General features: G+C 33.6%; 3 protein-coding genes across 4 annotated transcripts; 2 read left to right on the forward strand and 1 right to left on the reverse strand.

The window, feature by feature from the left end:
- Window positions 1–1812: 1812 nt before the first annotated feature.
- LOC114727444 (probable ADP-ribosylation factor GTPase-activating protein AGD11) lies at window positions 1813–8060 on the forward strand. 2 transcript variants are annotated; one of them, XM_028914150.1, is made up of 10 exons: window positions 1813–2262; window positions 2394–2517; window positions 3547–3630; window positions 4182–4266; window positions 4992–5067; window positions 5763–5926; window positions 6020–6224; window positions 6579–6695; window positions 6794–6889; window positions 7621–8060. In XM_028914150.1, the coding sequence occupies exons 2-10, from the start codon at window positions 2472–2474 to the stop codon at window positions 7900–7902; spliced, it is 1155 nt and encodes a 384-aa protein (XP_028769983.1). In that variant the 5' UTR covers window positions 1813–2262; window positions 2394–2471; the 3' UTR covers window positions 7903–8060. The 2 variants fall into 2 exon arrangements, with proteins under 2 accessions (XP_028769983.1, XP_028769982.1); XM_028914149.1 differs by having other exon boundaries at window positions 1814–2262; window positions 3541–3630.
- Window positions 8061–11932: 3872 nt separating this feature from the next.
- On the reverse strand, window positions 11933–13632 carry LOC114727450 (uncharacterized protein At5g39865). The gene is made up of 2 exons (XM_028914157.1): window positions 13315–13632; window positions 11933–13181 (listed from the first exon to the last, which is right to left on the reverse strand). The coding sequence occupies exon 2, from the start codon at window positions 13174–13176 to the stop codon at window positions 12358–12360; it is 819 nt and encodes a 272-aa protein (XP_028769990.1). The 5' UTR covers window positions 13177–13181; window positions 13315–13632; the 3' UTR covers window positions 11933–12357.
- A 3414-nt stretch (window positions 13633–17046) lies between these two features.
- Window positions 17047–26883, forward strand: LOC114727443 (flowering time control protein FY-like). Its single transcript, XM_028914148.1, has 18 exons — window positions 17047–17374; window positions 18255–18346; window positions 18497–18565; window positions 18776–18880; window positions 20117–20212; window positions 20305–20387; window positions 20511–20582; window positions 20651–20748; window positions 21745–21804; window positions 21888–21948; window positions 22024–22111; window positions 22571–22634; window positions 22839–22917; window positions 23775–23864; window positions 24221–24306; window positions 25065–25573; window positions 26232–26468; window positions 26740–26883. Exons 1-18 carry the CDS (start codon window positions 17137–17139, stop codon window positions 26803–26805), a joined length of 2193 nt encoding a protein of 730 aa, XP_028769981.1. The 5' UTR covers window positions 17047–17136; the 3' UTR covers window positions 26806–26883.
- The last annotated feature ends 663 nt before the right edge of the window (window positions 26884–27546 follow it).

Here is a 27546-nt window from a genome sequence, read left to right on the forward strand (position 1 = left end):
GTGCATGAGGCAAGGACCAGGAGTGGTTCTCCTCTACTACTTGACTTCCTTTGCTTTAGAGACTGCAATCTCATTAAATATAATCAATCATCAACACATCATATTTTACATAAATTCTTACATTTTCAATTACAGATATTACCTCTTGTCCTTAATATAAGAGCTAATTGATTAATTTGAATAGATTTTTTTTGGCTAAAGCATAGGTATCATTCCATTAGAGGCAATCCTCTTCAAGATACTGTTTGGCACTAAATGTGGATCTCTCCTAGTAGGGATTCGAATCTTATTTCGCTACGTTGTAAGGGACTATTTGAGTAGATTAAGGAAGTATGTAAAGTTAGTTATTTGTAATAAATACATTTTTTTCTAAAATATTCTTACTAATCAAGTGTATTAGTAAACTACTATTATTACAATGACTATCTTAGGAAAAAAAAGTAGATAAATATGATAGACAAAATACATTGGAGTCTTATATTTAGAATTAAAATAAAAAGCAAACGAGCTCTTATATTAAGAACTGGAAGTGTAGTACATTGCTAAAAATTCAAATTTAAAACCTATTTTAGTATTTTTATTTTATAATAATAGATATATTTACTTTAGTCTTGACCGTTATTGCCATCTTTTTAAAAACAATGACTTTGATATAATAATCCCAAAAATATGAAGTCAAAGTGTGCCTACAAAAAGAGAATATAGCGCCCGAGACATAGTGGGAATATCGGCAGTTGGGCAAGTGCGGTCCACATAACTCTTGACCTCAATGATGCCGCGTCACGCAATACCGCTCCGCACATCAGCGTCAACGTCCGCGTAGCCTCCACATCCAACACGCGATATTTCTTTTTACCTTTGTTGGTTTTTCAGTGGAACCAATATTGCGATATTTGCTTCAAAATATATTAATTTTAATTGTTGGAATTTTTGTGTACTTTTTACTTATTTGTTTTCCTTCTCATTGATCAATTTCAATTATATTTTTTATTCTATTCCTTCTATCTTTAATAAAAATATTTAATTAATTTGAATAGGTTAAAAACTAAATAAATCATTTAATTTTAAAAACTATGATATTATCTTCTTAAAATAATCCCGTGTAATATTAAATTATCTATTAACTTACAATTTGAATAAAAATCATATATATAAAAGATAAAATGAATTAAAATTTTATATTTATAACTAACTTTTATATTTAGAAAAGAAGGAGTATTATTTTACCTCTATATGTGAAAAGTTGTTATATCAATTTGTTTTTGCCAATAAGATAATAATATTCAATTAATCTATTAAAAATAAATTTTTTACCTGTATTAAAAATAAATTGACAGATATGATTAAAGATAATACTCCTCCGGTCCTTATTATAAGACCCAATTTGAATTTTTATTTGGTCCTAATTATAAGATCCAATCCATTTTTTCTTTTATATTTATGCATTTTTTTCTAAGATAATCCTTCTAATAATGATAGTTTTAGCCAATATACTTAATTAGTAAGGATATTTTAGGAATAACAACACTTATTTATTGTAAATAACCAACTTAACTTACTTCCTTAATCTCTTCAAATAAGTCAATTGGGTCTTATAATTAGGACCGGAGGAGTATAATAAAACAGGACAATGCTTTTTGGCCGAAAATTAATAGGGACAATTAATGAGGTTTTTATTTGAGAAAATCAGACCAACTCAGCCCACAAGAAAAGCACGCGCTCTTTGAGCGCGTTTCGCTCGTGAAGGTTGAATACTTGAATGTTGGTTTGTCGACAGGCAATCATTTATCAGAAATGAGCTTCATTTCCAAAAATTCGATGACTTTTGATGCCTAATGATTCACATTTACACATTTTCGAACAAAATTTACGATATTTGTCAGAATAGAATCGTTTGCACATTATCCGAATCAGACCTGTCTTTTAGTTTTCTGAATCTTTCTTGCACTCTCCGTTGAATCTCCCTTTTTCTTCTTTCTCATTGCTGTTTTCTCGAAGTTTCAGCTTTCAACTTCAACGGTTTTCGAAAACCAATTCCCTCACAGACCATTAATATTCTCTGGCTTTCCAACTAACTTGTATGATATTTTAATCTTCCCCCGCCAACCCAGAAACCTTTTAAGAAAGCTTTGATTTACAGAAGACAAGGGGCCGTTGTCTCCTCGAGAGGATAAGGGTGTAATCTGATTTGTAAGGTTTTCGGCTGAGAACTATTACTTTTCCTACCTGTTTTGGGCCTCTCATTGCAACGACTGCGCCCTGGTTTGTTTATTTTTCTTACTCCTATTTTGAACAGTATATTATTCTCTGCAAAGATGAACAAATCAAAAGATTACATCTTGATGGCTTCATCCTTTTTTTGTGCTGAGCATGGTTGTTATAATTACATGCAGAGAACTAGCGGGTCAATGGCTGTTCTCAGATTGTAGCGTCATTTCTTGATTTGGGGATTGAAATATTGGAGGCAGAAGATGTCTTTACGGCATCATAATAATGTTGAGCTCAATGGTGTCTCAGGTTGAAACTTTCTATTTCCTTCTGCTTTTCTTCTTGCAGAAGAATGGAACAACATTTGCTGGACTCACTTGTTCATTTCCCCTTCTTTTTGTAAAATAAATTTTGAGTCTTTATAGATTGTTTGGATAATTGTTTTGCTCCTTAACGATATTCATGGAATCACGCGTTGATTAATTATTTGCATAAAAAATCTGGTTATGAAAAGCCCCCTTTCTATATTCTTACTCTGAGGCTATAGAATATTTGGACAACTTTTTTCTATACGTGGACAACTTTTTCTTTTAAAATTAGGAATGTTAGCAGAAACATGTGCTGATTGATTATTCACCGCAAACGTCTGGTTTCCATGAGAAGACCCATTTCTACTTCTAATTCGAGTTGATAGGATATAGTTATTGCACCCTCTGGTAACATCAAAGGTTGAATAAGTAATGAGACTTTTAAGTCAAAAGTAACTGGAACTTAGAGATTTCTTTTTCGCCGGTAGATAATCAGTATTTTAAACCTTTTAATGTCAGGGAAAAGAACTGGTGTGCCGTATGTATGGATTATGACATACATATACATGTTTCAATCAATCCCTGTCTTGTCATTTTATAGGGACAATAGGGTCTTGACATGAATGTGAGTTGGGGGGGTAGGGCCCTGGAGGCCTCACAACAATTGAGAAACCATAACGTGCAACTTTTCTCATTTAAACCGGAAATTAATTCAAGTTAGAATCAGGATGTGAACGTGATCAGCAAATTTTGGAGTCACGAGTCTCTCCTTCCTTTAATAATTGTAAGCTTGTAAAGTTGACTTTTGAGAAAAAAGAAAAAAAGAGTTAGTGTTATCTCTAAAATGTTGGTTCAAGAATAATGGTTGCCAACTAAAGGACACAGTTCATTTTTCATTTCTTAATATTCATGTGAGCTTTCTGATTCAGGTTATTGAGATTATGCAAAACTGGAAGTTACTTCCTGTGAAGTATCATCTTGTTTCCAATTATTGGTAGGCTAACTGATGAAAGAAATGTTTCAGCTGTAGGGTCAGGATGTTGCCTTTATGATCTTTTGTGCGCTGAAACTCCAAATTTGCAATCCCAAAAGAATCAGCGGCCACCTTCTTCTGGTACTGTAAATCTCATATTATTTAAATTCTGATCAAAGTATGTGCTTGCCTTAATGTAACTTTATCCTAGTGATCAATAATTTAACATCATGAAGAAACTTGTTATATTTTGTGTGCTAATTGAATAGCACCACTTTTTTGTCAGTAGAAAGAGCTAAGCCAACTTTCAGAATGACGTGTGATGCTTTTTCCTTTTTTGTCAAACACCTTCAGACTCATTTAGAATATAGTTTCAAGGGAGTTCCCGTCAAACCGCACCGCACTATCTCCATTCAGATGGATCATATTAATTTGAATTTCACAATGGATGACCTAGCATAGTACAACAGCCTAAAGTAATGCACAAGTGTTGTACAATTCGATGATTGAATTGCAGGCAGCAGGAAATGAAAACTGCTCAAGGGCCTATTTTATTATGTGTAATATGTGTTGCGCCTCTGATCCTGACCTCAGTTATTATTTTTTCAAGACTAAATTTATTACATGAATCTTTTACACATAATCAATTTAAGTCAAATCTTATTCCTTTTCTTCGTGTTTCCAATTAATAGGTCCTCTAGAAAGGTTGGAGAAGTTGATGCATGAAGCAGGGAACAAGTATTGTGCTGATTGTGGATCTCCTGAGCCAAAATGGGTGTAAGTATCATACTGATTCTTAGTTCTTACAGAATTTGGCCTCCTTGATTTTTCTATTCTCATGTTTAAATATCATCACCTCAGATTACAGACTTGATGTCATTTAAATTTCATCCTAGACAATAATTTTCCTTACTTGTCTGCATTAACCGTGAGTTTAATGTCCCTTTTCAAAAAGGTTATTGGCACTTCACTTGGAACAGAATTTCCATTTGTTCAACATGACAGAAATATGTGCTTTTGGATATGCATACGGAGATTATACAGAATTCTAGAAATATCTTTCCTAACCATTTTGCTGCTTGTTGAGAGCGGTTTCCTCCTAGGTCAAGAACTTCCACGATTCATATTTTTATATTAAGAATTTGTTACCTCAAGTTTAGGATCCAGCTGAGGTATGTTTTAAAACAAGATAACTAGTCTTAGACCACTCAAAATTACAAGGCAACACAAAATGGCAGTAGTTCATATTGCTCTCTGCTGCTCTGGTATCAAAAGTGAAATCAATTTCCTTGGTGCCTTTTCACTTCGTATACTATGCTGCCTGGAGAATTGACTTTAATTTCTTACTCTTTATTTCACGTGTTGGATTGGTTGGTAAAATAATCTCTCTAATGTTGTGATAACATAGATAATATATAATATTTCTTAGGTTTTAGTGAGAAGTTACTTTTATGAGAAAACATTACCTGATATTATCTGCTTTTTTCCCCCTTGGAAATCAGATCTTCAAATATTGGAGCATTTATTTGCATAAAATGTTCTGGCATACATAGAAGCCTAGGAGTTCATATATCAAAGGTATGTTCTCAACGTAGCTTGTAAATGAGTCTTTTAGTGATAGTTGAACTGCCTTTGTATCAATATCATCTTATGCCTTTTCAAGGATGTAGTCTTTATTGGCCAATTAAATGTTGACTCGCATAATCATATCTGCAAATATTTGGCAGGATATAAATTTATCCTTGCCTGTTAAGAATTATGATATGATTGCCTCTTTAAAATTTCTATTATCTATCCCTTTGAAACATCATCTGATTTTAGACTCTGGAATCTGTATCTTTAGCAGAACAGGAGGATATGGAAATATATCTATATCCTCTGTTTTTGAAGACCCTTTGTCAAGTGATAACCAGTGATACACCTTCCTGTGGTCTCCCTTCTTTTTCTTGTTTGTATGGTAGCACCTCTCTTTACATGAATAAGATAAAATGCTGGGTAGATTGAATAGATATCATAATTTAAGATTTCTAGATATTAAGTTGAATGTCACTCATCAGAACTAAAGAGTTAATAGTGCATATAATTGATGAATATCTGTTATTGAAACCATTTCCAAGAATAAATGGACAAAACAATAAGAATTTGTTCTCTTAATACTAAAAGGCGATTTCATGACGATATCTGAACGGAATTTAGTACCTACCACATACTGCTTACATATATTTACAGCGTCATTTGCAAATTTAAATTCTAATCTGATCTTACCATTGCAGGTTCTATCATTGAAGCTAGATCAATGGACAGATGATGAAGTTTCTGAACTGGCAAAGTTAGGAGGAAATGCATCAGTAAATGAAAAGTACGAAGCTTGCATCCCTAGTTATATGAAAAAGCCAAAGCCAAGTTCCTCCATTGAGGAGCGTACTGACTTTATCAGGTAATTGAAGCAAATGATTGTACATATGTTTTTATTGAGGAACTTTCACCATTCTCATTAATGAATGATTGAATGTACATTTTGGTTACTCAGGAGGAAATACGAGTTGCTACAATTTATGGGGTGTGAAGAACAGTTGTCCTGCCCCTTTATACCACAACAGAGCACTTCCTCATGCATAGACAAGAAAAATTATAATAAACAAGGAAACAAAAATCGTATTGGGAGTGCATTTCGTAACAGCTGGGGAAGAAAAGAACCTGATAATATTAAGGCTTCAAAGAAGAGCAACTCATTGGTATGGTCTTTTTCTTTTATTAATGCTGGCCCTGTCAGCTGGCCACCAAATAATTGTCTTCCCATCTTTTTGAGGGAATCATTTCTATGAAGATGCTATCATAAATTGCATTCCCTCCCCACTTTTGTCTCCTCATTTGACTGAACAATCATGACAACAACTTCACATTCCTAATTCTGACTTATGAGAAATCCTTCTCCAAATGTCTTCCAGCTTCATAATCTAGATAAGCCAGATAAATTACGTTAGGCTTCTTCCATTTTATACCTATTCTATATATTGAAACAAAAAAAATACTAACTTATTATCTGAATACTGATACTGAATCTTATTTCTGTCGATGTACTCTAACAGGCAGGTATGGTGGAATTTGTTGGGTTGATAAAGGTTAACGTGGTCAAAGGCACTAACCTGGCTGTCCGGGATGTAATGACTAGTGATCCTTATGTCATCCTTTCTTTGGGTCACCAAGTGAGCATCTTTACCTCTTAACTAGTTGCAATTATGCATTTAAACAAGAGAAATGAGATATATTAACAATGTGACTTTTTGAATATTTCTTTTTGCAGTCAGTAAAGACACGAGTTATAAAGAACAATTTGAATCCTGTCTGGAATGAGAGCCTAATGTTATCAATTCCGCACAACATTCCTCCACTTAAAGTGGTGAGTCCAATTGCTCACCAATTTTTGTTAAGATTCACAAAAGAAGAATGATATTAGTTTTGCTAGTATAATCATCATAATTGTATTATCAAGTGGTCAAATGGAAAGTTCAATCTTCATTGCCTTCATTTTTTGTGATTATTGAAATTTGATCACAAGGTTTGGCTAGTTTGTACATTGTCCATACTTCAAGCCCAAAAGACTTTCATGTAAGAGGATGTGTTAGAGATTATAATTTGATCATTCATGATTTTTTTTTTCCTTCTGCATGAGAATCATGTATTTGTCTGATACTTCCAACTAATTTAGATTTAAGCCAAGCTCAAACTCAAGACCTTAGTTGAGGATCATTCATAAATATTACCTCTAGTCCTTAATATAAGACATAGTTGACTAATTTGGAGAGATTAAGAAAGTTACTAAATTATTTAATTATAGCATATGTCATATGATCTCTTTAAAACAGTTGCATGTATCATTAAATTATATATCAATTTATGAATGAAGCAAATTAGTTTGGAGAAAAATGATAAATATAAATATATTAAAGTAATTTAATAACTTCTTTAATCTTCCCAAATTAATCAATTGGGTAGGTAGTATGTACTTAGTAACCTAAGCTTTGAGTTGAACTAAGCAACACTTATCCCCAAAATCAGTTCCATTTTAACCTTTTCTTGATAATTTAACCCATGTTTCACCTTGCCATGCATTCATGTTTCATTGTGCAGCATGTGTATGACAAAGATACATTCTCAACTGATGATTTCATGGGAGAGGCTGAAATAGACATCCAACCCCTACTTGCAGCTGCAAAAGCCTATGAGAAATCTGCAGTCAACGAGTCCATGGAGTTTGAAAAATGGGTGGCAAGTTCAGATGGCGCTCTCGTTAAAGATGGTGCCATCTCCCTCGAAGATGGGAAGATCAGACAGGAAATATCTGTAAAGCTGATGAATGTGGAGAGAGGGGAGCTGGAAGTTGAGCTTGAATGTCTTCCTCTCACTCAATAGCTGGACTGAACTCTCATTTTGGAGCCATGTACCATAGGAGATAGTGTTTTTCTTTTTTTGTACGTTATTGTTTAGACATTACTTGAAGGAACAATTAAGTGAACTGTTAATAGATCTTGTTTGGGATGGTTCTAAAGTTTCCTCCTTCTTGCCTTTTCCCATGCATTATAGTGGGTACTCGTTAACACTTGCTCCTTCCTGCTAAAGTAATTTGCAAGATTTCTCAGATTTAGAGTGTGTTTGGATGAAACCAAACCGTGATTTGGAAAAGTGATTCTGAAGAATAAATTCTGGGAAGAATAGATTCTAGAAAGAATAGATTTTATGAAAAAATGATTTTGAGAAGTGAGAGTGTTTAGATAGTTGTTATCAGAAGCACTTTTTATATATACAAATTACTAAAAAAAGACATAAGTTAATATGATAATTACAAAAAAAATAGATTTTATGATATATTTTAATTTGAAGGAATAAAATTATTAATAATATATTTTTTATTAACATAATTAATAATACATAAGATAATATAATTAATAAATAATTAATATATATATTTATAAAATATAAGATTAAATATGTTTATAAAAAAATATGTTTATAAAAAAATAATAAGATACATATCCTATAGACTCTCACACTCTCCCTTTTTTCTCCAAAAGCAAAAAATTTGTGCTTTTTCCAAAACTATGGTTTTGGTTTTTGGGTGGGTGTTTGGGTGATTTATTCTCCAAACCATGGTTTGGGGTGTCACCCAAACACAGGAAGTGTTTGAATAGAAACCAAACCATAGTTTCAAAGTGCTTTTACGGTTTACGAAGTAAATATGTGGAAGAATTTGTCTCGTTTTACGGAAAAATGCTTCTGAAATCATGGTTTGGAGATTGCCAAACACCCCTACAGTCTTAGATTTGTTGCATAGTGCAGTTGTGCAATTTAGAGAAGAGTAAACCCCACTTCGCGTAGGGTTTAACCCTATTTCTCTTCCTCTCATTGTACAACTACATAATTTGTCTGTCATTCAAAATGAGGTCATTTGAAAAAGGATAGGTTAAGATTGAAAAAAACATTTGACTAAGAGCATTGAACAACATTTCTTTTTTGGTCAATATTGTATTTAAAGGTTTGGCTATTGCTAAAGCACAATGACAACGGATCATTCATTTAGCCAGCGCCACATAATGAAATATCTTCCGGTCCTTAATATATGACCCAATTCTTAAGTTGGTTTTGGTCCTAAATATAAGACCCATTTCTCATATTTATTAATTTTCTCTAAATTACCCCTATAGATACTCTCTCAACCATAATCAAATAGAAGAGGGAGAGAGGTATTAAGAAAGATGATTATGGTGTTTTAGAAAAAATGTGTCACTTTTCTTGTAATTAACTAACTTACTTAAGTTCTTTAATCTAATCAAATTAGTTAAATGGGTCTTATATTAAGGACCGGAGGAGTAATACTTATTGTTGGGGTGAGAGTCTGGCGTGAAAAAACTTTTGAAATTATCAAGTACTTGGATTTGATTAAAAAAATAAAAATAAAGCATTCATGTGGTTTTAGAATGGAAAACTTATAACCATTTGGTACATATAATGAAAATGAATTAAATTAAAAAAAATGACGTTGAAGCTAAGAAATCATTTGTAAGCCCTTACTTGGAGAAAAAACTTCGGTACCCTTTTTTGGCAACAAAAAAAGGGGATAAAAAGGGGAAATTACAATGAGTTCCGAGAAAGAAAAATAATCACTAAAAAATTTCAATAGCAATCTAAGGAGAATGTAATGACAAATTCAAAAATAAGAAATAACAACCTTTAGAACTCGTTTTATAATTATTTTTCTTCCTTGCAACCTAATTATAATCTTTCTAAAAAAATGAATTACAGCATTGTTGCCTTGTATTCAGAACTAAATAAGATTTTAAAACTTTGTCCTATAATTGAGATCAGAAAAAGTAAAAATTAAACCATGGTAAACATGTTTTTTTTTTGTTGTTGCACTTTTAACATTTCCATTTGGTTTTTTTAATGAAGCTTCTTATCTCACTTCAGTACTTCACTCGCACTTGACCTCAACACTAAGCAATAGCATACATTTTTTGTGGATGTGGAAGAAAGGACGTCAAGATCCTTATATTAATGAATTAATTTGTTGATAAAAAATTAATTAATTAATTACACAATGTATATTTTCATCATTACTCAACAATAATTGTTTCTCTCTTAGATCAGTGGTTTGAGCCATGGCATTGGACTAATTTCCTCGTTCATCATATTCAACCCACTGCCTTTTTCCTTTCACAAACTGGCAAAAAAAATTAAAAAGAAAACACACACACACACACACTCTATTAATGTGATTTTTACCAAATAAAAGGCTTAATTAATTAAAAAGAAAAGAATTAATGGACGCACATACGAAAGAATATGTATGATGTTGGATTATAACATTTTGATGTTTTCATTATTAGCATTCATGTCTACAACGGAGTTCTTGCTATGTTTAGATGAATGAAAAAACATTTTTAAAAAGTATATTTATGTAATTTGAGACAAAACTCTTCTTATATGTTTATTTCGTATATCGTAAAATTATTTTTAAAATTATAGTTTGGTTTTTACTTAAACGTATGAAGGGAGTATTTGGATATCCTCAGAAATATTTTTTCTACAAATCAAGATAAACTCTTCTACACATTTACTTTGTATACTATAACATTTTTTTCTAAAATCATAGTTTGGTTTTCATCCAAATACTCTCAAAAAAGAATACATTAAGTAATTAAAAACGTAAGTTGTTTAATGTTTACATCCATTATTTAATTTAAGTTCTCTAATAATATGTGGCCATTTATCCTATCTTTAAAATATAATTTAACTATAAATTTACATGAAAAAATAAAATACATGATCATATTCTTGACAAGAGGAATTTAACACAAGTATTTTTCTTTTTATAATAAACTCACATATAAATCAAACGTTAATTCCATCTGTCAAAATAATTAATACTACCTCCGGTCCTAATTATAAGACCCAGTTGACTTATTTGAGGAGATTAAGGAAGTAAGTTAAGTTAGTTATTTGTAATAAATAAGTGTTGTTATTCCTAAAATATCCTTGCTAATTAAGTATATTAGCTAGAACTATCATTATTAAAGGATTATCTTGGAAAAAATACATAAATATGAGAGACAAAATGGATTGGGATCTTATAATTAGGACCAAACAAAAAGTCAAACGGGATTTTATAATAAGGACCGGAGGTAGTATATAAAATCTTAAACAAATGTATTAATTTCTAGAAAATACTTATGTAAAGTTGCTTATAAAAAATGCATGAAGTGAGTTCAAAATCATTCAAAAAATTGGAGAAATCAAAAATATTAAATTAACCACTGTTATTACACAATAGTACATGATTGAACATATAACCTTGGTTAATGTATTCGATTCGTATTCTAAATTGCATGACATTGCACATATTTTTCTAAATAAATACACTATTTATAATTTGTAATAAATTTTCTGCTTTATACTAATTTTTTTTTGGCAGTGAATAATTAAGAACTTATCATGTAGAAAAACCAATGATCAGAAATTAATATTAATCCTTATGCAGCTAATTACTTGAACATATTCACCAACGAGTTTCTCAATAGAAATGCCAATAGTAAATATTATCTTCAGTGTTAATTATAAGATCCCGTTTATAGTTTATAAACGGGATCTTATAATTAAGATCGGAGATAGTATAGCACAAGATAAATCAAGTCAGATTCTGCATGTCAAGTTGTCAACCATAGTTAGATAAAAGGGAAATAATTTGATTTTCTTTAAGAAAGGTCAAGTATTTGAATTTTCTCAAGGAAAAAAATTTTGCAGGAAAAATTGCTTCCAACGGGACCCGACAATGATCAAATACAAACCAAAGTACCAAATATTATAGAATCAGACTCTGCATATGCTGAAGCAGATACAAGCAACCATGTTAGTAATAAAATTAATCAAATACAAAGATATAAGATTAAACAGATTAAAAAGGACAGATTTACAATATGTCACTCTCATTATACGCTATGAACAGCCAATGTTTGCAAATCTTTTTCAGTCATATACGACTGAATATCTACATTGGCGTGGAGGGAAAATACTCTCCAGACTTTTTATAGAATACAATACATCAGACATATTTCTTCAGCATTTTGATGAGCCCTCACACTCTTTTAACAACAAAACAATGCAATTCAATGTGTTGAGGACTATCAGCTCTCTGTTGAGACTTGAAAAGATAATCATGAGCAGCCCAGAAATTCAAAAGAGTGTTTTGAATCATATACTTAAAGCAAAGGCCCTTACCTTCTTCATCCGTAGGAATAATCTACTTGATTAATTCTTCAACAACTACCAAAGATGTGCAAACGAGGAAGCAACAAATATTGCTGTCCAGAGAATTCAAGAACAGCAATCTGGACAACGAATCAATCCATTCTCATTGCAAACCGAGCATCTCTTCAAGAGGCCTTCATCTTCATCAAATATCTTCCTACTTCCACTGCAATTCATACAAGGCACAAATCTCACATCTCCACAACTATCACAGACAAACCCAGGTTTTCTCTTTGGGAATCCTTCAAGAATCTTGGCTAATTCACCAACTTCGAATAGATACTTTATCACCTCGGCACCTCCCGCGTACTTCCCACCGATGAACACTTGAGGCAAGGGCACGTTCTTCTTTTCTCCAAGCACACTTTGTAATTCTTTTCTGTATGCTGAATCCATTGATACGTCTCGTTCATCGACCCACACCCTGCATCCCCTGAATATGTTTCGAACCACGTAGCAATCTTCGAATGTTCTTCGGATTCCTCGCAAACTAGTGAAATACAATACGATTCTATCCTCTGTCCCGGGTAATCTGATACTGGAGCTGCTGTGGAAACTCGAAGAAATCCGAGAATCATGACCGAGGGATTTCGTGGGTTTAAGCTTAATGGGATATTGAACGGGCGATTCATCAGAACCCTTCGGCGAAGTTTTCGGGGCATCGAAGAGATTGCATAGTTTCTTGACCTTCCCTCTGAGAGAAATTCCGGCGGATTTCATCGATTCCATTGGACTGTAGAATCTATTAATTGACCCTGTGCGATCAATACTGGATTGAAGGAGGGGTCTCTGAAAGGACTCCGAGTGGCTCGCATGCATCGTTTGCGAACGATTGAAGAACGTAAACCTCGCCTTCCCGGACGAGTAATCCATCTGATCCGCCATTAACCCTGAAGACAAAAGAATAAAAAAACTTTCATTCTTGAGCTAAACCAGAAAACTTATCAACACGAAAATAATCACAATAACATTTCATTGCAAAAGAATCTCAGAAAATGACAGCATTAGATTTTTCTCTCTCACCTGCAAGGCCGCAAAATGGAACGAAGAAAACCCCCACGACTTTTCAACAACGAAGAAACGAAAACAAAAAGCTCAACACAAAACGAGAAAAACCGATTGAACGGCGACGTAAGGAAGCGGATGAAAACCAAAGAAGGAGCTGAAATCTGATTCGTATGATGATACGTTGTTGTTTTTCGTTATCTCTGGTTTTTGGTTTTTTCTTGCAGAGAGGAAAAGAGAGATTGTTGAGCAACAGAGGACGAGAAGAAAGAGGGAGCTGGAATTTCCGTTGGTTGAGGAGAGGGAAAACAGAAGAAAGTTTTGAAATTTTTGTTGAGAAATATCTGATTGAAGAAGAAAGAGAAACAGAACCGTGTTGTGAATAATATACGCAGACTTTTCGACGCGTTTTGGGTTTTGACTCTCTCAAAATTTTTATATTTGACAGATAATATCTTTAAAACTTTTTTACATTTTTCATTTTAATTAAAAAATTTCTCCAAGATGGTGGTATATCTAGAGCTGGTAATACGGGCTGGGCCCGCAGGCCCAGCCCACCAAAAAAGACGGGCTTGGGTTGATGTTTTCCCAGCCCGCCACGGTGCGGGCTACTCTAGCCCGCACCGCTTTTGGCCCGCTCCGCCGCTGGCTAACCCGCTGGTTGGCGGGCCAGCCTGCCAGCCCGTTTTTTTTTTTTTACTTTTTCTGATTTTTAATACATTATATAATATAGTTAAATGATTTTGACTATTAAATTTCATATGGACATTACCTCATCCATATCATTATATATATAATTAATTAAGCACTTCATATATATGTATGGTTATATGAAGAGCACTATCCATATTTTATTTTTATATCTATTTGTCGTTAGTATGCACGGCTTCATAAGATTAGATAAATATGTGATTTTCATATAGTCATACATACACACACATAAAAGATTTACTTAATTAATTTGGATAAGAAAACTAGTTAAATTAATTATTTATAAAAAATATATATGTTAGTTTTTCTTAAATTTCTTCTAATATTATAAATTAATTCTCTTTTTTTTTATTAGGATCCATTACTCAAGTTTAAAACTCGGAGCCTAATTTCAACATTTTAAATTAGGCTTAACTCATACTAATATAATAAATTTAAAAAAAAAAATTTAGGCGGGCTGGCAAAATGCCAGCCCGCCAAGGTGCGGGCTACTTCAACCCGCACCGCGGCGGGCTGGCCCGTATCCGCACTGCCAGCCCGCTTTCCCAGGTCCGCATATCCCATTTCTCAGTTACTTTAAACTCCACGTACTTTTTTTTTTGGCCAATTTTAAACTCCATGTATATCCACACACAGATGTTGGCGCCAAAAAAAAAAAAACTCAATGTATAAATGCTGGCAAAAACATTAACAGAAAAAATATAGGAAAGTCTTAAGCTTTTCGTGTCATTTTTCACATATGCAAAAAAAAAAAGAAGAAAGTTGCCAAAAAAGTTGACTTAAAACAAAGAAATTGGAACCCATATATAAACAAGGGAGAGTATTACACGTGTGCACATGTTATATATATATACACACACTATTTTTACTCTTCTGGTCCTTAATATAAGATTCATTTAACTAATTTGATTAAATTAAGAAAGTTAAATAAGTTAGTTAATTATAAGAAAAATGACATGTTTTTCTTAAAACACTATAATTATCTTTTTTAGGGGGTGTTTGGATAGAAACCAAACCATGGTTTCAGAAGTGCTTTTACGGATTACGAAGTAAATATGTGGAGGAGATTACCTCGTTTTGCAAAAAAGTGCTTTTGAAACCATCTCCCTCTTCTACTTGATATGGTTGAGGGAGTCTCTATAGGGGTAATTTAAAAAAAAAATTAATAAATATGAGAAATAAGTCTTATATTTAGGACCAAAATCAATTCAAAAATTAGGTCCTATATTAAGTATTAGAAGAGTATAATGTTTACTTGTTTTGCCTAACATATGTGCACATGTTAAATGTGAGGTCCATTGAAGATTTATTTAAAAGATGCAAATACTAATATTTATAATTTATCCCATAACTTACTAAAACTTTGGGTGCTTGTCCCAGCCATGTTATTCTTCTGGTTTTTAATATAGGACTCAATTTTTGAATTGGTTTTGATCCTAAATATAAGACCCATTTCTCATATTTATAATTTTTTTTTTCTAAATTACCTTTATGAATACTCCCTTAACCATAATCAAGTGGAAGAGGAAGAAGGTGTATTAAAAAAGATAATTATGGTATTTTAGGAAAAATATATCACTTTTTTTTATAATTAACTAACTTATCTAACTTCTTTAATCTAATCAAATTAGTTAAATGGGTCTTATATTAAAGATCGGAGGAGTACTAAATAAAAGAAAATTGCAATAAGATTTCATTTAAGAAAATTAAATACAAAAAAGTCTCTTAAAATTATCAAATTAATTTGAAGTCCTAAAGGACCTCATTGCAAGAGATTCTATTTGTTTAATTATCAAATTGTTCTTTCTTTTTTTTAAAGTCTGCATTGACAATTGAAAGTGTAATGGTTAATAACTTAAGATAAAATGATTAATAATTATCGCAGTAAATATTAATAACTAAAGTATTACATTTTTGTGATGCGCTAAGAAAATATATTGTTAATATTTGCCGTGATAGTTGTTAATTGTTATACTTTAAGTTATTAACTACTGTTCTTTCAATTGTCAATATATATTTTAGAAAAATAAGGACAATTTGGTAATTAAACAAATAAAATATCTTATAATAAGGTTCCTTGAGACTTCAGAATAATATTTAATGATTTTAAGGGATTTTTTTTATTTAATTCTTTTGGGTGAGATCTTATTACAATTTTCTTATTAAATAATATTTATTGTGTGGTTACTTCATATGTATATCCAATGGTTGACATTAATCTAAGATTTGGACCTCTTGTAAGCTAATAGGATATAATACAGAATTGATGTCTAAAACATTTTAATCTTGACATCGTTTCTTAAGAATTTGACTAAAAAAACAAAAATAACTGCCGCTCTAATTCTAAATGCAGGACCACAGTTGAAAGGTTTGTTTCAAACTAAAAACAAGATCTTATAAATTTTTCCTAAAATTATTCTCATAAATTGAAGATGCTAAAAGAGGTTTTTATCAATTAATTTTGGGTAGTTTCTGATATAAGTGACTAAATAAACATTTTAAAAAAATCAATACACAATTCGTATAAATGATTAATTTAACTAATCTTTATAAATTAATTATACAAATGACTAATTTAACCTGAAAATCTTTAAAATTATTCACCTTCAATTAAATTTGTCTTTACAAGTTGAGTGTGCTTGGATTGACTTTAAATATTTATAAATATGTTTCACACAAATAAAAACAAAAATCACAAAACTTTTACTTTATACTATTTCTGGTTTTAATTATAAAATTTTATTTATAATTAGTATAAATAAAATCTTATAATTAAAACCGGAAGTAGTATTTTATAAACCCCGACTGAAAAATTCACGAGTGATTTCAAATCAGGCCTAAGCCTCTCTAATTCTTTTTGGTGACATTACAAGCTGAATCTCTGTGTATTTTTTTTTTTTTTAAATTTTTGCAAGCTATACAAGCCGAATCTCTCGATACAGGGAAATGACGATTTTACCATCATCATCCTCGAAAATCCATGGACCCCACCTTACTTTCCCGCTCCTCCTTTTTCCCCCCAACGAGGAAATTAGGGGTTTAGGGCTTTTGCTTTGTGCCTGGCATCGCGCCCGACAATTCTGTCCTCAACCTATCAAAACTCAATTTTGTTGATACTGCTCAGTTACAATGGTGTACAATGATCCTCACCAGCACCAGCACCAGCACCAGCACCAGCACCAGCAACAACCGCCACCGCAACATTTTCATCAGCAACAGCCAGAAGCGGATTTTCTCAGGGGACCACCGCAGCAACAACAACAGCAGCCGCCGCCACAGATGATCCGCCATCCTTCTGCTTCCTCCACGAATATAAATCCGGAGTTTCACCACCCCGCTGCTGGAGGTCCTCCACCACATTACGATGGTAAGCTTCGAGGATTTTCGGACATTAATCTATCCATGCAATTATATCCTAGTGGGTCATTCTTTTTTTTTTTTTTTTTGATTTTCTTGGAAATGTATTACAATTCATTGAGTCAGCTTGTAATATAAGATATCTTGTAGAAGTATACTTGTAAGTATGAAAATAAGATGCCAGTGGGTACCAATAAAAAGCCCGCATTTGGCCAAGCCAATCGAAATATTAGGAAGTTATTTGAGCATGTTGCTTCTGAGTTGTGAGAGCGAAGTATTATGATGTCTGATTTGGAAATTCATGCCTTTCGCCTGGCCGAAGTATTATTTGTATTATGAGGCCTTACCTTGAAACTTTGAAGGATCTTTTTGTAATAATTGCTAGACTTGAGAGGTTTTAATAGCTCATAGGGAGGAAAGGTTGTCTGAATGCGGAATGCTTGCCGTTATTTGGTGAACCTACCTCATTTCTTGTGATAGAATCCCTGACATGCCTGAATTTGGCACTGCGCCCATATATATTAGGTTTTGTTTCTTATGGAATTCAACGGACGTGGCAGGTTAACTTGCTATTACTATGTATTGTGTTGAACTTTATTTTTACGTTCTTCCCTTGCTCCTCTCAACTATATCAACACTGTAATTCAGTTAATTTTCCTTGTTCCCCTCTTTTACAGAACTGTATTCTTTTACTGCGTTTTGTATTCATGACGCTGTTTGAGAAAATTGTATCATATTTCGTTGCTTTGAATTAAGGCGTTAAAGTCATAATACTTCTCCTTTGTTGAGTATAAGTTCAGTTGAATCTGTTGAAAATCTTATGTTTGCATTTTTATAATTATTTGTATTAATTTTTTAGATTTTTTATTTGATGAAAAATATGTTTATAGGTCATGGTGATGGCTATGGTGCGAAGAGAATGAGAAAGCTTACCCAAAGAAGGGCTGTTGATTATACAAGTACTGTTGTGCGTTATATGCAGGTAATGATTACTTATGTACTACTGGCGGAATACCTGTTTATGTTGCCTATCACAGCTATACTGCAAATTTTTTTTTTTGGTTTTATAATATTGTTCATCTCATTACTATGCTGTTTCTCTTGGACATTCATCATTTGCAATTGTTTACAGATTCGTATGTGGCAGCGGGATTCTAGGGATAGGACAGTATTACAAGCTACCCCTGCAGCAGCAATAGATGTCAGTGAGCTTCTTTTTCCTCTTATTATTTTCCTTGTTTCCAATTTTATGTGATCATCCTGTTATTCTAATAACATGATTAATTTTAAGAGTATTGTTTCTAACTCTGCACTTGAGGAATGTTGGAAGTAAATGATCAGTCAAAGCATTTTTTTACCTGTTTCTTTAAAATTTTCACCTTAAGCTTTTCTCTTCCTTTTCTTCTTGCAGATGTTGCCAACAGTCGCCTATTCAGATAATCCATCCACTAGCTTTGCTGCTAAATTTGTTCATACATCTCTAAATAAAAACCGATGCTCAATCAATCAAGTCCTGGTGAGTAAAACCAACGCATTGTTTTTGACATATGCTCATTGTCAATAAATGATATGCAAACTTTAAGTTTTATTTCTCAGCATTAAAAGATTTTGAACATAAGGAGCATCACACAGTTAATCAATACAGACAAAGGTGAATGGTGCTAAAGAAGCCCTCGCTTGTGTGAAATAAAGTGCTGGAATTCAGTGAGAAAATTGATTGATATATAAACAATTTAATTTTAACTACACACATTTGTCATATAAATTCCCTAGTCAACCATGGGTATTATTTAGTAAATGTTTAAGATAATGCATGATACTTAGCTGTAAAGTTTCAATTTGCAGCAAGAAAAGCGCGTGTGTCTAGAATGTGTAAGATACTTTATATTTTATGTCATATAGAATATATTCTTTTCTTCGTGATTATATGTATGGATATATGAATGTATGCAAATTATTCTGTCAGTTTCAGACTCTATTTAAAGTGCTTACTGTTGAAAACCAAGTAAAATGTATTAAGCAAGCATCTTCCGTGTTATTGTGGTATAATTTAACTTGTGCTAGATCAGCTTGCATTACCTTGTCATTGTCTCATCTAGTATGGCTGAACAGAGATAAAACCCTTGCATTTACTAGTTTACTAGTGAATATAGAACGAAAATGGGAGCATGATCAGCTTAAAGTGCATTCAGAACTTCAATCTCAGCATTTTCTGAACTAAACATTACACAGAGAATTTAGCAGTAAAACAGATTTTCAAGAGAGAGAACAGAGAACCTGTCTGAATGGGTGGCAGAATCAAGAGGCCACCCTTTGGCCTCCATGCCTTAATGTCTTAACCCATGCGTCTTTTTATCCCTTTAATTTTGCTGCATTGTATTGGGGATTTTGTTTGGTAAGTAAATTTCTGAGAGACTTCCATTGTTCTCCTGTAGGGAAGCTAATATTAAGATTTGCTGCTTACTTTGCTTAGCATACTTTGGGGGGGAAAAAAAAGAGAAGGAAAATCCTTGCTACGCATCTAACAAAGTTGTGTTTGTTGACTTAATTGAAAACCAAATACTTTCTTCCATATTATTTTTTAATTAATTTTGTTTTATTTTCATTTCTGGAACATAAGACTTCCTTGAATTTTGACTTTATTTCCTTATCAGGTTAAGGAAAATAACTGAACATTTATTTTGATATTGTGGGTAGCTTTCCTCTGACTGACTTTTATGATGCTGCCCCTTGTATTTATTAACATATAAAGTGGACTCCAACGGGGCGGCGTCTTATCACCGGCTCACAGAGTGGGGAGTTCACTCTTTGGAATGGACAGTCTTTTAATTTCGAAATGATTCTTCAGGTATTGGTTTTCATCATTGTGTTGATCCCATTTTTGTACTCTCTGTTAGTTTAATAATTATATCAGAAAGGGGATTTTTGGAACTTATACAGGCTCATGATCAAGCAATCAGATCCATGGTCTGGAGTCACAATGACAACTGGATGGTCTCTGGTGATGATGGGGGTGCAATAAAGTAAATAAAATCTATTATTTCACGTGGTTTCTGCTGAGATTTGCATAGTTATTTTATTATAGCTTTCTAAGTTAAATCATGTGCCTGATTAGATTTAATTGTATATCTGGAACATTTTCCTAGGTATTGGCAGAACAACATGAACAATGTCAAAGCCAACAAATCTGCTCATAAAGAATCTGTCCGGGCCTTAAGGTAGGTACATTTTATATCCTTTTATAGTTGACAATTTTAGAATCCTCATTAGTAACCCTTTTGAACAGTTTCTGTAGGACGGATCTGAAGTTCTGTTCATGCTCTGATGATACCACTGTCAAAGTTTGGGATTTTGCACGTTGTCAAGAAGAGCGTTCATTATCTGGTAATGTGCTTTGGATGCACTTGAGATGAGAGTGAGCCTTGTTTTTCTTTGATGTGGTTGGAATCTTGAAAGTGAATCTCTGACAATATTCTATTTATATATTGGTTAGAGCCTGAGCACTGATAATGTCCTCTTAATCCCAAGACGTTGTGCCCACATTAATGTTTAGTAAAGTATATCTCAGCTTGTCTCTGCTTCATTCGAGGCTGGTTGATTGACTTATATTGCTTACGCACTTTAAAAAGGGTCAATTGTTCTGTTTTTTGTACAGACTTTAATGTTACTGAGTCTTGGAGAATGAATTACTTGGTAGAGTCTGGTTTCATGAATTGTTGGTGGATCTGAAAATTACCATATTATTTAGCTCAATCATTTTGTACTGGCAGTATAGCTGCCGCATCTTCATGCATATGACAAACCAGAAGGCATGTTTCTGAATATTAAATTGTAAGATTCAACAACTAAGTTAAAAATAAGTTGAATGTATCATGAAATATACATCTCCATCAGATAATTCAACCCGACAGTTGACACAAGCACCCTTCTATTACTACAAGTTTTGCGCAACTATTAAAAAGGAGCCAGAGTTAAACTGAACACAGAATGCGGAGGCACATGGGCATACAGAATGTGGTGAGAATATCAAAATAAATTAGGAGAAAGTTTGGGATGCTAATAGTCTATAAGCCCCAAGCAGTCCTCCATTTAACCGCTAATTTTGGTGATGGTCCGTCAGTTTTATTGTGGAAATTAGATGTTGGAAGTAAATAAAATTGGCTACTTTGGATTTCTTATATTTTTTATGACAAAAAAAGGAAAGTGCCATGAATTGAGTTTTCATGTTCTTGTCCTGTTGGGTTATAAAATTACTATTATATGTAAATGTTCTTAAATATCACAGGGGTTATAGTGACAAATGCTTATGTGATGTTGTTCATTTCTTTACTATTTATGAACTAACCTCTGAGTTTTGTTGCGACATTTGAACTCAGGCAGGCCATGGTTGGGATGTAAAGAGTGTTGACTGGCATCCCACAAAATCTCTATTAGTTTCAGGTGTTTTAATTATTCCTTTTATTTTCCTGAGAATATTTTATTTAATATTGTGATGTGTATTTCATTTGGCCTTTGCAATTTAGGTGGCAAAGACAATCTTGTGAAGCTTTGGGATGCTAAGAGAGGGAAAGAGCTTTGCTCATTGTAAGTGTAGGTGTTCACGGTTTTGGTTTACATGTCAGTTCAGTTATTGAATAGTTCCATGCTTTTGTTATGCAGTCATGGCCACAAAAACACTGTCCTATGCGTCAAATGGAATCAAAATGGTAACTGGGTGTTAACTGCCTCAAAGGATCAAATAATCAAGGTTTGTAACTTTACCAAAGATCCTGATAATAATTACACTGAAATTCTTACTTTATTCATGGTAGGAGGTGAGATTATATAAGTAAGTAGATGGTAACAATCCTGCCATTCAGGCTCTGAATATCTGCTACAATAAATCCACCATAAAGGCAGAGACACCATATTAACATGAAAAGAAGGGGAAAAACATTGATGGTCCACAATGAATAACATGATAAGACAGCAAATAGGCCTCAACAAATGAAAATAATAATAAATGCTTGGGATTTTCAACAGAATGTTCGCTGTGAAGGTAGAAAGACTACTAATAGACATTTGCCTCTTGCTTTCTGGCTTTCTGGTGTTGTTTCTTTTTGGCCCCTTGTTTCATTCCGATTTTTTTTTTTTCAATTATGTTATTTTTCTCATTACATTATTTCTTCCTCCCAGAATACTTATGTACATAACCACCTCTCTGCAGCTTTATGACATAAGGGCTATGAAGGAACTTGAATCTTTCCGTGGACATCGGAAGGATGTTACTGGTAAGTGATATTTGTTTTCTGTTGGAAGAAATCTGAAGGACTCAATATGGAATTAGGATTTTTTTTTTCCGGAAACATGGATATATTTTCTTCTACTTGGTAGTGTAGCATCGATAGGACTGTTCAGAGAAATTGCCATTTTGCTTATCTTCTACTTTGATGGGATGGAAGACGATTCTCATGCATTACTTGCAACTTTGTTAGCTTTGGCTTGGCATCCATTTCATGAGGAGTACTTTGTCAGCGGGAGTTTTGATGGTTCCATTTTTCATTGGCTTGTTGGGTAAATTCATTTTCTCATGTACTTCTGTCCTTTTCATTTCCATTGTTTCACAGCTTTCAAATTTCATCTTATCTCTTATTCAGTTAAACTTTTAAAAAGGTTTGTTTTCTGTTTATTCCATTTCCTAATTTCAGTCATTCTTACACCAAGAAAGCAATGAGAACAAATGCATAGTATTACAATGTGCAAAAACTTGATTTACTCAAAAATTGTGGGAAACTTTTATGAGGTGCGAAGGAATAAATGATGCTTTCCCTTTTCCATTCAAAGATCTCTGCCGAGTCAGAGCTAATATCCTGGGTGATTGAGTGTTGAACGGTATCAGCTAGTTGTGGTTTGCGGGAGATGACTTATTTCCGGTGTTCCAGATGTTTGTCATAGTGTCACAATGAGTTCAACTTTGTTAATTTTGAAAATAGTAGCCAATATGATGGGGGCCTATCTGTCTCTGTCTATTCGCTTGCACAATCACAAAGTAAAAGCAGTATGATAATGTGCTTCGATGTTAAGGTCCATGTGTTTCATATGGGAGAAGAGTGTTTGTTGAGGTAGATGTATTTAACAAGAGAACAGTTAACAACCTTTGAAATAACAGATGGCTGAGAAAACAGATATATTAGTTTTCTACTCGACATTTTGTTTTGCTTTTAACTAGATTTGAGTTTGTACTGTACACAGTCTGAGGTCAACCATACTGTTGATGACTTATGAATATTATAGCTTTCTATTGTTCTTATATTGTTTTTGAACTTTTCCCCCTCTCACAGCGTAGTTTGTGTTATTTTCGTTTCTGATTTTTGGGATTTCCTCTCAGCTAGTTATGCTTACTGTGATCATTAATTTAATCTGTTCTGCAGGCATGATACACCACAAATTGAAATTCCCAATGCTCATGATAATAGTGTATGGGACCTTGCATGGCATCCTATTGGATATCTTCTCTGCAGGTGGATTTAAATTCCTTGTAATAGCTCTGAATTGTGCTTTTCTTTCTTTCTATTCTGGAAACTGCTTGTGCTTGGTATTTTCCTAATATCATGAAAATGTCCCACTACCAGGGCCCCACCTATAATACATTGTGCATGTGACTTCTTTTTTCTTTTTTTGGTTTTTTCCCCAAGTTGTTTCTGTACCACTTTTGTCTTTTATGTGAATTACTTGGGGGGGGGGGTTTAAGAACATTGCCTTTTGAATTTCCTGGTCACATGCCTATGCCTATGGGCAAAATGAGGTCATAACGTGAATATTTGAAGAAAGTGATGGCCAACTCCTAAATAACTGGGCTTTCATGTTTCCACTGCAGTGGTAGCAATGATCATACAACAAAGTTTTGGTGCAGAAATCGGCCAGGAGACACTGCTCGGGATAAATTTAGCATGGGTATGCAAGGTAACGGTTGTATTTTTAATGAAAGGAAAGTAAGCTGCATTTTGAAGCAATGACACATATTATGATGCCAACATATTTAAAGATATTAAACTAAGACGCAAGCTGGCATGTTAATGTGCACATGCAAATTTTTGTGTGTGGGTCTGCCCGTCCTTGTCATCAGCATATCATTTGTTCATGTTCAAAATTTTCCATGGGGGCCTACTTGCAAATAAGGAAAAGAATCAGCACTATCCTTTTTTTAATTATTTAATTTCCTTAAACTGTTGCATTCTAAAAAAAATCAATTAAATTGATTTTTAATTAAATTATTCAAATTAGTCTTGCACAATAAATTTATGGTGAAATGATTTCATAATTATATTATCTTTTTTTTACCTGGTTCATTTTCCTTTCTTTTTTTTTTTTTTGGGGGGGGGGGTGGTGGTTGTTGTAGTGGCCTTTTCAATCTGAAGAAATTTTTAATCTCCATTTCAATATATTAACATTGCCGCCTGAACCTGTGACTTAAATTGTTTCCATCAAACTATGGAACCATATGGTTGATGGGTTATGTATTTTTTGTCTCCCCAGTTTAAAACTCTAACTGGGGTATCGATATTACCTTTAATCTTCTCACACACACACCCACCCACCCCACTTTGTTGTACTCTGAAGAGTTTTGTGCATAAAAATCCCTAATAGATACAAGTACCATTAGATTAGATGTGGGTCTGTGATGAAACACCTTTGATTATTTGAATACGCTGATCTGTCAGGTTATGCTGAGCAAAATCCTCTTGCTGGTCGTGCGGGTGGTAATTTTGCTGCACCTGAGGGACCAGCAACTCCAGGAGCTTTCCCTCCTGGGTTAACACGAAATGAAGGAACCATTCCAGGTGTTGGGGTTGCAATGCCCCTTTCCATTCCTTCTCTAGATGCATCTCAGGGGGAGCTCAAGCAACCTCATCCTGCTTCAATGGGCGCTCCTCCCCTACCGCCTGGTCCACATCCCTCTCTTCTTGCTGCCAATCAACAGCAACCCTACCAGCAGAATCCTCAGCAGATTCCACAACACCAACAGCAGGCATTACCACAACAGATGGGTCCTATGTCTATGCCTCCTCCAAACATGCAACAGCTACAGCATATGCCCCATATGCCTTTGCTCCCTCATCCACATATGCCTCGCCCTCCATCACAAATGCCCCAACTTGGAATGCCAGGATCTCTTCAAGCACCTTCATCAGTGCCTTCATCACATCCAATGCCAATGCCAGGGTCAATGGTAGGAGTTTTGAGGTTATTCTGTGTGTTCTTTTGAATTATATCATGCATTTTTATGGATCTTGTGCATAGCCTGTGGAAGATTCTTGCCTGTGTCTTTTTGCTGGTTGCAATGAATGATTGCCTTTTTCTGTGTCTCCCCCTCTTCCCTCATTAATTTGAGCTAATGATTAATTGCTGAACATCTCTTGGAAAGGAGAAGAAAATGATAAACCTTACTGGCATTCAAAAGGTGTAAGCACCTCTTTGTATGATAGGACATCTAGTCTCATTTTTTTGACTCTGCGACATTTAGTGTATAAATATTTACTGAGTTTCTGTATCATGCATCCCATTCAAATTTATGGGTGTGTAGTAAAAGAAAAGAAATTAATATGCATAGAAGTCACTATAATAAGTTTTATTCAACAGTTCAACTTTCAACTATATTAATTTATGTTTTTTTAAGTTAGAAGTTACGCCACTCGCACTTGTTCATTTAAAATGACACATTTCGATGTCAACAATTTCAAGTCTCGTGGTGGCGCTAGCCATCTATTTGGTTGTATGGACATCTAGTTCAATTATATATTGATAAAAATTTTGAAGTTATGAATTATTAGTATTATCTCTATTAACATGCAAATATGAAACATAGCAATTGAAATTTCTGCCTTCAGGGGATGCAAGGTGGAATTAATCAGATGAGAGCTCCAGGGCCACAGGGTCCTTTTGTTGGCATGAATCAAATGCATTCAGGATCCTTGCCCACAAGTGGAGGACCGCCTGTTGGAGGTTTTCCAGGAAACTTGCATAACATGCAGGGGCCATCAAATGCTGGTTACCCTCAAGGTGGTTCATTTAACCGACCGCAAGGTGGACAAATGCCTTTGATGCAAGGATATCCTCCTTACCAGGTAATAGTTTGTCGCTTAAGAACTTGCTTGGTTACCTCGTTTTAAGAAATCTGAAATTGGATCCTATGTCTATTTCGTCTTTTTTGTTGTGGTATAAATAATTATATTGGCATCTTTAAGTTAGCCTCTGCATTCCCTTCTAATTTGTATGAAGTTTAGAATGAGATAGGATCAACATCCCCAAAGAAAGCAATGGAATTCTGTATGTTAGGGGTTATCTGAGATCTCCAATTTTCGATGGACGCTAATTCTTACGTCTTGCTTGTTGCAGTCCGGAAATCAGCCAGGGATGCCTCCCAATGCAGGGCCCTCATCGCACGCTCAACCTCCTCAATAGGGAAAGAGTTTGTTTTCTTGACGCAGTTGTTCATTGGCCATTCTCTTGTAAATTTCTCTCCCTTCTCGTTGATGTTTTGCCATCTGTATAGGGAAAGAAATTGTTTTCTCTGCTCAGTTCAATTTTCTTTCTTTGGTATGTGATAGCTTAATTAAGCATGTTGTAACCTAGCCATTTTGGACGATTCTTTATAAAAATTCCATGCGTCTCGATAAATTTTATGCAAAACTGCGTAAAGGGTGAGAGGTGATTTGGCATGCCGCATGATGTCATAGAAGAAAATAGACAATAATTATATATTGTAAATTTTCTACAAAGAAACTAACAAAAGGATTTACAAATTAGATAAAATAGAAGCTTTAATTATTATCAGGAAAATTACAATGAGATCTTAACAAAAAAAAAAAAAAAGCCTACCAAGAAGTTTTTTTTCTTTTGGCGCCATAAATTAAGTTTTAATTGCAAAGTAGAACTTGTTATTTCTAAAACTTATAGATGGTGCTTAGGTTATTATTGAGATTTTTTTAACAATTATATATATTTTTTGTAATTTCATTACAATTTTCCCATTATTACCTATCAAAAGAATGTTCTTTTTAAATATAAAAATTGAAGCACTTAACATTTTCAAAATGCGTATTTATTGAATGATTTAAATATTGGTATGTAATTTTTTCATTATAATAAACACATTACCCTCTTCCTTGTTATAATTATTTTCTGATGGGACTGCCTCAGTCA

This window comes from Neltuma alba, unplaced genomic scaffold (assembly GCF_004799145.2).
Source record: "Neltuma alba isolate B1F8T4 unplaced genomic scaffold, ASM479914v2 tig00012476_pilon, whole genome shotgun sequence".
NCBI classification, from domain to species: Eukaryota; Viridiplantae; Streptophyta; class Magnoliopsida; order Fabales; family Fabaceae; genus Neltuma; species Neltuma alba.

Coding starts and splice junctions, on each gene's coding strand:
- LOC114727444 (XM_028914149.1), top strand. CDS start 2,472: ATGTCTTTACGGCATCATAATAATGTTGAGCTCAATGGTGTCTCAG. Junction 5,927..6,019: donor GAGCGTACTGACTTTATCAG/GTAATTGAAGCA, acceptor TTGGTTACTCAG/GAGGAAATACGAGTTGCTAC. Junction 6,890..7,620: donor ACATTCCTCCACTTAAAGTG/GTGAGTCCAATT, acceptor TTCATTGTGCAG/CATGTGTATGACAAAGATAC.
- LOC114727450 (XM_028914157.1), bottom strand. CDS start 13,176: ATGGCGGATCAGATGGATTACTCGTCCGGGAAGGCGAGGTTTACGTTC.
- LOC114727443 (XM_028914148.1), top strand. CDS start 17,137: ATGGTGTACAATGATCCTCACCAGCACCAGCACCAGCACCAGCACCAG. Junction 20,749..21,744: donor AGAAGAGCGTTCATTATCTG/GTAATGTGCTTT, acceptor GAACTCAGGCAG/GCCATGGTTGGGATGTAAAG. Junction 22,112..22,570: donor CAAAGGATCAAATAATCAAG/GTTTGTAACTTT, acceptor ACCTCTCTGCAG/CTTTATGACATAAGGGCTAT.